The sequence below is a fragment of the Nycticebus coucang genome, chromosome 15 (assembly GCF_027406575.1).
Source record: "Nycticebus coucang isolate mNycCou1 chromosome 15, mNycCou1.pri, whole genome shotgun sequence".
Taxonomy (NCBI): Eukaryota; Metazoa; Chordata; class Mammalia; order Primates; family Lorisidae; genus Nycticebus; species Nycticebus coucang.
Genome location: NC_069794.1, coordinates 12,052,156 through 12,064,316, shown reverse-complemented (window position 1 = coordinate 12,064,316; position 12,161 = coordinate 12,052,156). Strand labels below are relative to the sequence as shown.

General features: G+C 35.9%; 1 protein-coding gene across 3 annotated transcripts in view; it reads left to right on the top strand.

The window, feature by feature from the left end:
• The window catches only part of PCCA (propionyl-CoA carboxylase subunit alpha), a 396,610-nt gene that overhangs the window by 135,226 nt on the left and 249,223 nt on the right, over positions 1-12,161 (top strand). For all 3 annotated transcript variants that reach the window (XM_053563974.1, XM_053563972.1, XM_053563973.1), the window contains exon 8: positions 517-553. In XM_053563974.1, the coding sequence (XP_053419949.1) occupies positions 517-553 (37 nt within the window). The remainder of the gene's footprint in view (positions 1-516; positions 554-12,161) is intronic.

The window sequence follows — 12,161 nt, the reverse complement described above, 5'->3', positions numbered from 1 at the left end:
TCCTTTTTTTTTTTTTTTTTTTAACACTGGATAATTCCTGTAGATACTGGAAATTTACTTTTTTATTTCTAGAAAATCTGTCGAGCTTCTCGCAAACAATAGAGAATCAACTCCCCCTGCTGACAGAATCTAGGAAAACATGACACTTAAACATCAGAAACACGCTGGCTGCGGACAAGCTTTAATGATTGGATTTATGATTCAGTATTGATTGTAAACATCCAAATTCTGCCATTAAATTCCAGCAACTGCACCAAATCATTGGCAATTTTGGTGCTGCTTCCTGCCAGCTCATTTCAAACTGCTTTGAGTTTCTTAATATAATAATGATGAGGTAGAATTTACATTCCACTTATGGTATTAATTTTACATTTCTCTGAATGAAAAGGGTTAGAAGGTTGTAAAATTGAACATTAAATGAATCAGAGGAGACAGTAGTGCAATATATGACTGCCCTAAAGACATTGTGCAATGCCTCATGGGATTAATGTTGAGTCTCATTTCCTGCTTTTACAGGATGCAGATGAAGCTGTCAGAATTGCAAGGGAAATTGGTAAGTTCTTAAATTAACTTAGGTAGGGTTTCTGTGTCTTTCAACAGATATGGTTGAGTAAATGTGTAATAATAAACTCCCATAGAGCAAATAATATTTTAATGGTTTTAGATTTTTGATTACTGTTTGTTGCTCTGGAAGAATTTATCAGTCAAATTACCATATTTGATTACTAAAGGAGACTTACGAGTAATTTAACCTTAACAATATAGAGCTCTTTTGTGAGATGAAATCCTGACTAATTAAAAGAAGGAATTGTCTTAATGCATAAGATTGAACTGAAATGTAAATTTATATGTGTGCAGTTATGTGGTTGGTTAAAGTTAAGGATAGATAGGATCAAAACGAAAGTATCATATTTAACATGGTTCTACCTTTTCCTAAGGTAATTTAGGAAACTTAGGCTCAACTTAACAATCTTGCTAGGTAGGAAAGACAAAATAGAACATGAAAAAGTAGAACCAAATATTCTATATTAGAATAAAAGGTAAGCTGGAGGACATTTTAATGTCTGTTTTACTTAACTCTTTCAGATATATTGGGGCAGTACTTCTCAACTTACTAATTTTAAAAATATTCCTGTAGTTCATGAGAACTATTGCATTTTTTGGTTATCTACTAATTGAGAAAATGTGTAAAGGCATGTTCTTGTCATGAATTAGCAATGTTGTTGAAGAACTTTAGATTTTATTACTCAAATCAGAAGTTGTATACATTTGACAGAAATTTGTAGATGGTGAGAGACATGACGCAGTGCTTGATAGGCATTTCCAGCACTTTCTCAGCCCCCATGTATTCCTGCTTCTGAGCTTTTCAACATTTTATTCTAACATTTTTATAGTCCTGTGTTCTATTGAATCAAATATTTAGACTTGTTTTTTACATTTGGAAAGTATTTGATTTGGCAAAGTTTATGTAGTTGTGATATGTTAGAAATATATTAGTCTGAAAGTGATTACTTTTTAGAATAAATATGTTTGTTGCAAGTGGGACAGGCTAGCTTAGCAGTTCTTCAGTGATCTGAAAACCAGGTTGGTTTGTAATAAATCCCTCTTTCTAGATGGGTCTGGTCAAATCGTTTGGTTCTTTTATTAAATGTATTTTATTTGTTTTGTAGAAATCTTATTGATTATAGGTTCTGTGTTTAAGACCAGACCATAGAAAATCTTACTTTATTTGATTACAGTATCTCTTCATTAATTAGAGAATTATTGATTCAGAATCATCAACATTTTTTCAAAAAGCATTTTAGTACCGTACTTCATAGGAAGATTTGCCAGATTGCTAAATAAATTGGACCACATGGAACTGATTCTGTGGTTTCTTTATTGAGAAAAATCAAAAGTTTCTGTCTGTGGTCTGAAACCACTGGCATTCCTCACTGCTGAAGAGGCATGTATTGCATCCACTGGGTTTTGAGGAGCTTTTCTAAAATAGTTTATTCTTTAAATATATACTTTAAAAAAGTCCTCTTTCTAGTTTTAGCTTGTTTATAATTATTATCTATCTCCTTGGACATAATAGTACTATTATAGTATCTACATAAAAAGAACAAGGCAGTATTTGGGGGAAATTTAGGGAAATGAAAATGGATTAGAAGATAACCTACAGTTTCACTGCTGTGCCACATTCTGAAATGTGAATCTTCAACTTGTGAGCATTTCCTTTGTATAAACGGCAGCCTGCAGATTGCTTTGCTTGCTTTCATGCCGTTCCTTCCACCTTTGTTATAACCTGTGACCTTTAAGATAACCAGTTAATTGTGATGGGATCTCTCAGAGAGATTTCCTCTCCTCCCTCAATAGTTCAATGCTGTGCTTTAACACCTTTTCAGGTTTTTTTCTACCCAGCTTACTTAATTCAGTCTAAGTCTCTTTTCTTTATACTTGGGCACATCCTTTATGATTCTTTCCTCCTTCCTATTTTTCCTCTAATTCTTCCCCAATTACTCCCTCTCATTTGTGAAATATATGATAGCAATCATGGCTATTAAGTATAAGAGTGCCAGTGTTTTGCTTATACTCAAAGAAAGGGAAGCCATAAAATTTGTGGTAAAATAAAACATAAAGAAGTAGGGTCATCAGTTTTTAAAAACTCTTTGGAACTCCCTGAAAACCCCTTCTAAGTCACCACAGAAACCTGCCATAAAACCTTTTCCTTCAAGAGCTAGCTTATAAAATAAATTACATATTACTAAAATCTCTAGGTTTTCTGTGTTGCTTGGTAATTCATCAGTTTTCCCTACTAATTTTATTGAGATATATCCCATTTTAACTATGGTATGATTTTGCTAGGCCTTTGTGAGTTTATCTAAGAGGTGAACTATTCATGGATTTCATGAGAAAATATGTTTCTAGTTCTAAACAAATGAATTATAATCAAACCTTTGAATCCATCCATTTGTAAGTTGCTGATTGCGCCCATGTCGTACCAATTCGTATGGTTCTCTCTTTTCTTTCTTTCTGTGTTACGTGGTGAAAATGAAATTGATCCTCTCTTCTGTGGTCCCCGTTTCTCTCCTGTCTTTTCTCTGGACGCAGGGATCAGTGCTATGCCGGAGTAGGAACCTGAGTGTCCTCAACATTGATGAACGAGGTATCTTTTACATGATAGCAGCTCCTGCTCATGAACATTTCCCCACCAGCCAGGCACTTTTAACTAATTTCTAATGCTAATTTTTGGGTTTAATTATTTTCATTAAGGATTAGAAAAGGCAATTTGCTAAAGTTCACAGAGCTACTGAGTGGCACACCCTGGTTTAACATCTAGGTTTATTTGGCTCCACAGACCACAATTTTCCATTATACTTTGGCTAAACTAATGGGATTAGGGGATAAGAGCTAAAATTTGAGCCACGACTTTGTATAAAATACTTTAAGGTGCTTAAGTGTGTTATACATGGAATTAAAGAAGCAGACATCTCTTATCATGGGTGAGGTGAGAGACACTTAAGACTTAATATGTTACTTCCGTGTATTTGTTTTTGTACTACTTTGTCTCCTTCATTCTTGCTCCTGTTTTTTTCCCTTTATCCTGTCAGAGTTTAGAGATACAGGGCTATTGATCCTCAGTTTATCTTTAACCTCAGTGGTAGACAACAGTAATCACTGAGCCTGATTTCCATTTAAATTTGATCTTTTCAGTGGACTGAAAGTCCTTAATACAATGAAGTCGAAATTGATTCTTAAAAGGGAAAAGAAATTGTAAATCTAAAACCCATCCTTTTAGCAACTTCCAGATTAATCTGATTCTTTTCTTTTGCTTATTTTTCTCAGAATCACAAATCATGCCCAATTTAAATAAGAAAACATTTAAAAATTCTCAAGCCCACCATACTACAAACCTGCTTCTCCCGGTTTCTTCATGTCAGTAAATGTCACCCTGTTCAGTCCTGGATGCCTCCTCTCCTCCTCATCTTCTTGTAAATCTGTCAGTTCTTCATTCAGAGTGTATTCCATTTCCACCACTCACCACCTTCTAGCACTCTCCTGCTGCAGACTACCATTGTCTTCTGCAGGGACTATGACAATAGTTTCTTTACTTCTTTTCTTAAACACTTCAAAGTCATTCTTCACATAGCTGACAGTGCTTTATTTTAAAGAACAAGGACACACCTCATCTCATCCTTCCCCATTCCTGTTTTAAACCCTCCCATGACTTTCCACTGTGCTTAGATAAAATCTCCAGTACAAACTCCATGTGAGCTGGCACCTGCCTTTCTATCCAATCTTATTTTATACTATCCCTTCCTTGCCTACTCTTCTTCAGTCATGTTAGCTTAACATCACCACCCCAAATTTCCTGGCTTTAGGATAAGTTTTGGGGGGTGATGAGGAAAGAGGGGGGACCTGGAAGACCTTTGCTTATAATTGCACGTAGATAGCTCCTTGAGGTCTTTTAGAGTTTAACTTAAATCTCATGTCTTCAAGGGAACATGCTCTAATATCGCCACCCAGTCATTTTTGTGTAGTAACCATATTTTAAATTTCTGAGTAGTACTTATGAATTGCACATATTTTTCCTGGTCATTGACTTCCCTCCAATGTTTTTGTTTGAAAAATTTCCATCAAGCACTATTTTGTTGTTGTTTTTTTTTAATTTATTAAATCATAGCTGTGTACATTGATATGATCTCAAGCACTATTTTGAAAAAGTTTTACAGTGTAGATGTTTATACTCAACACCAAGATTCCACTACTAACCTTTTGCTAGATTTGCTTTATCCATCTTATTTTTGGTGCATTTCAAAGTAAAATGTACAAACCAGTACATGTCCCAGTAAATACTGCACCACACGGGTTATCAACTGAATTCAGTATTTGTATACATTTATGTTATTTAGTTATAGAATTTACATCAAGTGAGCAAATCTTAAGTCTGTATTTGTTGATTTTGACATATATGCACATCTGTGTAACTCTGAGCTCCATCAAGATGTTGAACATGGCTATCACCCCAGAGAGTTCCCTCATGCTTCTTCTGAGTCAGTTTTCACATATCCCTTGCCCGGGAAGTAGCCGGGTTACCACAGATTAGATTTTTAAAAATTGAGATAAATTTTAAATACTGTAAAATTCAGCTTTCCAAAGAATACAGTTCACTGATTTTTGATAAACTTATAAGATTGTGTAACTATAATCATTGTCTAATTTCATAACATCCTTATTTCTCCCCAAAGAAACTCTTTACCCATCAATATTTACTCTTTATTCTCCCTTCCCCTTACCCCTGACAAGCATTAATTTGCTTTCTGTCTCTATGGATTTACTGATTCTGGTGATACTTCATATAAATAAAATCATATAACATATGAACTTTTATGTCTGGTTTCTTTCACTTAGAATAGTGGGTTTTTTGTTTGTTTTAAGGCCGGGAGTCTTGCTCTGTTACCCAGGCTAGAGTGCTGTGGCATCAGTCTTGCTCACAGCAACCTCAAACTTCTGGGCTTGAGTGATCCTGCTGTGTCAGCTTCCCCAGTTCCTGGGACTACAGGGACCCACCACCATGCCTGGCTAATTTTTCTATTTTTGGTAGAGATGGGGTCTCACCCTTGCTGAGGAATTTTGAACTCCTGAGTTCAAGGGATCATTTCACCTCAGCCTCCTAGAGTGCTAGGATTATAAGTATGAGCCACCATGTCTGCCCTTTTAAGGTTCATAAATATTCTACCATGTATCAGCATTTTCCTTTTTATCAGCATTTATCCAAAATGTGATATGGATAAATATGTCACATTTTGTTTTTTCATATGTTGATGGACATATTTGGGTTGTTTTCATCTCTTAGCTATCATAAATAGTGCTGCTACAAATGTGTGTGCCCATATATTTGTTTGTTTGTTTGTTTTTTGAGATAGTCTCACTTTGTCACACTGGGTAGAGTGCTGTGGCATCATAGCTCACAGCAACCTCAAACTCCGGGGCTCAAGCAATTCTTTTGCCTTAGCCTCCCGAGTAGGTAGGACTACAGGCACCCAACATCACACCTGGCTAGTTTTTATTTTTCTTTCTATTTTTAGTAGAGACCTGGTCTCCTTCTTGTTCAGGCTGGTCTCGAACTGTTGAGCTCAGGTGATTCACCAGCCTTGGCCTCTCAGAGTGCTGGGATTACAGGCGTGAGACGAGCATTGGTCATACACACACTTAAATACATAAATAACTGTATAAATACATTTAAATAAAAATGGGCCAATATTGTGCACGTAAAAATATAATGAAGTTGGTCAGTTGGTCATACACACACTTAATACATAAATAACTGTATAAATATATTTAAATAAAAATGAACCAATATTGTGCACGTAAAAATATAATGAAGATGTGTTATAAGCTAAAATAAACTGATATGTAACACTTTAATTGGTGGAGAATGGCAAAACTGATTTTGTCTGGGCATATAGAAAATACCAGATTCTTAACTCTGCTCCAGGAATCAGCAAGTAGATTAAAGTACAAGTTTTCACAGACCACAAGCTTCCAAACAAAAAAACCATGTTTTTTCACATTACAATGTGTTTCCACATTACTGCTAGAATATTGTGTGGTCTTTTGCAACTGAGTGAAAGAAAAAGGAAAAAGAAAAGATTGACAACAACAAATAACAATAGAACAAGACGAAGAGGATGAATGGACATGGAGAGACTTGTGGAACTATGCTCAAACCCCAACGTGTACGCTGGAATAATGAAGGAAAATACAGGCAGCCAACTGACGGTGGAAAAGAAAAAGCCACAGAACCACACATTCCCACCCTCATGTATTTGTTTGAATACCCATTTTCAGTCTCTCAGGTATATGCCTATGAGTGGAATTGCTGGGTTTAACTTTTTGAGGAATTGCCAAATTGGTTTTCACAGCAGGTATTCCATTTTACATTTCTAGCATGAATGTACAAAGGTTTCTATTTCTTCACTTCCTTGCCGATACACACACACACATACACACACACACATATTTTAGAGACAGAGTCTCACTTTGTTGCCCTTGGGAGGGTGCCGTGGCTTCACAGCTCATAGCAGCCTCCAGCTGTCGGGCTTAGGCGATTCTCCTGCCTCAGTCTCCTGAGTAGCTGGGTCCATAGGCGCCCACCACAACGCCCGGCTCTTTTTTGTTGCAGTTTGTCTGGGGCTGGATTTGAACCCACTACCCTTGGTATATGGGGCCGGTACCCTACTCACTGAGCCAGAGGTGCCGCCTGCCAATACTTATATTAAAAAAATTGTTTTTACCTTCCTAGTATGTATGAAGTGATATGTATTGTGGCAGAGAGCAGAATGGATCAAAAGAATATGATCCAAGCATGTGCTGTCTATAAGAAAGTCACTTTAGATTCAGAAGCAAGTGGATTGAAAGTGAAAGGATGGAAAAGATACCCCAGGCAACTAGTAACCAAAAGAGACCTGGGGTGGCAATACTAATATCAGCCTTTATTCCCAAGGCCGGACTAACGGAAGTTTTTAGGAATCTGAGATTCAAATGTATGAGGCTTTTTTTTTTTTTTTGAGACAGAGTCTCACTCTGGTGACCTGGCTAGATTGCTGTGGCATCATAGCTCACAGCCACCACAAGTTCTTGGGCTCAGGCGATCCTTTTGTCTCAGTTTTTGTATTTTTAGTAGAGATGGGGTCTTGCTTGTTGCTGAGGCTGGTCTCGAACTCATGAGCTCAGGTGATCTGCCTGCCTGGGCCTCCCAGAGTGCTAGAATAACAGATGTGAGCCACTGTGCCCAGCCTGTATGAGAATTTTTTACTGAACCTTTATACTAACCCATAACCATAGCATCTTTGTTCTTTGAACTTAGGCTCTCTCATTTGTCTTTTCTTCATATCAGTTTCTGACTACTCTTTCTTGGTCTTTGATTAGTATAGAGGGTCTGTGACAGTTCGTTCTTCTCAGCCCTGGCTATTTTCCTTTGCCTATTCTACCCATCTTCCTTATGGCATAATATCACATGAAAAAAAGTTGCTCATATTGTTTATATAGAAAAACAAATTGTTTATATGTCAGAGTGATAAAAATGTGTGGCTAAGCCTGGAATCTTTGATTTCCTCTATTTCATATTGCTTAGAAAAATTTTTATATGTCACATGTGTCACTGTGAGTAAGGAAACCTTTGAGTAAATGTTACAATTTATACCTTCTTTAGCATGCTACACCCCGTGAATTTATTTGCTAATTTGCTTTTCAGTAGGAAATATGTTTAATATCTAACGAGATTTATAAAACAAAGTTTAAGGAAAAGTTATGTTGAAGAAAATGGTGTTACAACATTCTTTGTGAAAGCCATTAAAGACTGAGATGCTTGTTTTGCTGTTTTCCTGTTACTGAAGTATCATGGTCTTTGGTGTTAGAATGATACTCCTGGGGAGGTGGGAATGTGTGGTTCTGTGGCTTTTTCTTTTCCACCATCAGTTGGCTGCCTGTATTTTCCTTGGGGTTTGAGCATAGTTCCAAAAGGCTCTCCGTGTCCTCTCAGTCATTCATCCTCTTCGTCTTGTTCTATTGTTATTCGTTCTTGTCAATCTTTTCTTTTTCCTTTTTCTTTCACTCAGTTGCAAAAGACCTCACACAATATTCTAGCAGTAATGTGGAAACACATTGTAATGTGAAAAAACATGGTTTTTTTGTTTGGAAGCTTGTGGTCTGTGAAGACTTGTACTTTAATCTACGTGCTGATTCCTGGAGCAGAGTTAAGAATCTGGTATTTTCTATGTGCCCAGACAAAATCAGTTTTGCCATTCTCCACCAATTAAAGTGTTACATATCAGTTTATTTTAGCTTATAACACATCTTCATTATATTTTTACGTGCACAATATTGGTTCATTTTTATTTAAATATATTTATACAGTTATTTATGTATTTAAGTGTGTGTATGACCAACTGAGGAAAGGCCATCTATGTGCAGTCGTGGAGGAGATGTGGACGATTCATAGTTGGACTGTGACACCTGTGTTCATTAGTTAATGACTATAGGCTCCAAACACTACCAATGCAAATGTGCTTCCCCTCACTCTGAAATGTGCCAACCCAAATGGCGCACCAAAATGAAATTGTTAATGATTAAACTAAAATAAAACTATTTTGTAATTTGAAGAGAGCAATAAAATCAGTAGAAAGTTATGATCAGATAAATACAAGATGAGTAAAGCTTTGATAATACAATTTATTTCCCCAGCTCTCTTGAATTTAAACTGTCTCCTTGTTTATATCCACAGTCAGAATTTTTCAATGTAGCCATGTAGTACACGGCAGCCAAATTTCCCAGAAAATCCTGAGTTTTATTCCTTGAAGGACTGTGGTAACGTGCTGAGTTTTATTTGTGCTGTGCAGCTGTCATTAGTTCATCAGAGCTGGAGTATACCACATTTTTATCTCTTGCCCTACCCCCACTGTGACTTTAAAAAACAGAGATTTACTTTTCTTCATTTAGCATGTTTGCTTCCCATCGGTCAGGTTGTCGGTTAGAGCAGGAGTCGTTTTGTTCTGTGCTATCATTCAGTGACCTAGGCTGGAAGGAGCTTCCACCATCTATAATATCAGAGATCACAGAGGCAAGACCTAGAGAAGTCTTAATTTTTATAATCAGTGATGAGTTTCTTCATGATGAAGAATTCATTTAGACCTATGTATGGTTGTCTGGCTTTTGCAGTTTGTAGGTCGTTAACACCATCTCCTAAATGTTTCTTCAGTTTTTCCACTTCTCTCCATTTCTCCAATGACTCTCTATGTTGAAGGTAGTGTCATCTCTTGCCTATATCACTGTGGCTGCCTTCTCAATGTACTTCTCTTATTACAGCTTGGAATCCTTGGAATAATCAGGAAAGGTATTGGGGGAAACAAGCTTGGGACCAACTCCTGTGGAGGGGCGAAGGAAACTGGAAGGAGGGAGAAGTGGAGTTGAGATTTGTCTCAACAAAGGGCTCAGCTAATAATTGAAAGAACTCTGAATGTTGGTCAGTCTTCCATAGTTATCCCAAATTGGGACAAAGGGATTGAGCCTTTATGTACCTAAGTCAACTACTCACTGGGTGTGGGCTGCTCCTAGGAAAGGGCAAGACCTTTGGCAGAAAGCTGAGGACAAGTTAGCCGTTGTTTGCCATGCTTTCAGAAATCAAGGGAATGTCCTGAACCAGGGATGTGGGCAGAGAAGTGTATTTCATAATTTTGATACATATTTTTCATGATTATTCCTTTCTAAGTATTTTCAGATTTCCATTATGATTTTTTGATTCATGTTTTTTTGTGATGTACTTTAAAATAACTAAAAACCCCCAGCTTTTTTGTTTTATTATTCATTCTAACTTAATTGTTTTGTAGTCAGTGAATATCATCTTTTTCATTTAATACCTAGACATTTCATTTTAAAATTAAAAAAGTATTTATCGCATTTTTTCCCCTTGAAATACTCTTCCATGTTTGTAATAGTCGTGCTTTATAATAGTATTTATAACCTGTTTTAAGATTCTTTATTTCTGGGTTTATTTCTGTTGACTGTTTTCCTTCTGATATGCATCACATATCTGTTTATTTTTTACTGGATTCTAGACATTGTCAATGTTGTGTGTTTGGATATTTTTACCTTTATTTAAAAGGTCTTGAAAGGTAATTTAATTTATATTTACATTAATACCTTTTTAGGCATTAAAAAATTCTTTTCTTAGGGCTAAATCTAGTATAGCTCTTTGCCATGTTTTGATTAAACAAGAATATATTAGGTAACCTTTCAGTTTTCTCCACACTATTTATTCATGTGTTCATAATTTTTATTTCATTATATATATATATTTTTTTCTTAGTATAATGTGAACACATTAGAGTGTTAGGCAGGAAGGAGAGGTGATCTTTCACTGACCACTGTGTGGCTTAGATGGGGGCAGCTGTAGTTGTAGACAATCCTGTTAGGCTATTCTAGGAGTTCTCTCAAGAGGTGACAGTAGTTTGTATTAGTGATGCGATAATGGAGATAAATAAAAGTGACAATATTTGATCCTTGTAAATAAAGAATTTATACTAGTGGTATGCCACCTGGCAGCTGTACCCGTAGACACATCCTCCAGGAACCTCATGCAAAATTCCAGGCAATCAATACAAAAATATTTAAGGAAGCATTATGTGTAAATAGGACAAAATACAACCTGAATGCCCAGTCACAACAGAATGGATAATGCTGCAATAAATATGGCGAAAATAGCAGTAAAAATAACTGCTGGACGGCTACTCAAATGATAAACAAATACACCTAGTAACTATTACTTTATATAGTATTCTTTAGTCACTGTGTTAGCCACTGGAGAAACAACAAAGGTGGGCAAAGATCTTTGTCTGTTTTATTTTTTAACTCATTTTGCGTGAATAATGTAGAAATTGATTAAAGCAAGAAGCATTTATGTTCATTATCATAGGTGAAATATTGCTTGGATATAGGGCAATCACAGTTTCAAAGTGACAATCTATAGATTATTTGCTAATTATAAAGAGAAAATGGCGTATTTTCTGTAACTTTAATGGATGCCAACTTAATCAAGTAATCCAGCCTAACTTCATCAATAATGGAGCAAATTGACTGTTTTTTCTTTCTGATGTGATATAAGAATGAGGATACAATATCAGCTATTTAGTATTTATTAATACATTCAAATTATTGAATATATTCTAAAATAATCACTCTGGATTCTTCAGTAATGTTATCATGAGGGATTTTCCCTTTAAAACAATAAAAATGCACCAACAATCTTCTTCCCCTACCAAAAAATGCCCCAAAGCAAGTGAACTACTTCATATTAAAGACAGTAAAGAACTATGATGAATAAAATCTGTGATACTTGATATCTCTATGTTTCTAATGTTGAACTTTTACTTCCTGTCTTTGTTGGGAATCTTTTATTTTCTCTTGTGAGATCTCATTATCTGGCCCTATTCTATCCATGGAGAAGACTGTCCTACTCCCTGAAATCTATTGTTTTGTTTTTATTAGCTTTGCAGCTAATTATAGGTGTTTCCTAACTGTTTTAAGAAGAAGACACCACTCTATCACTCTCTTTGATCCATGAGCGATTTCTGACCAGTACCACTAAATTAAAAATAAGACATTTCCCAAGAAATATTTAC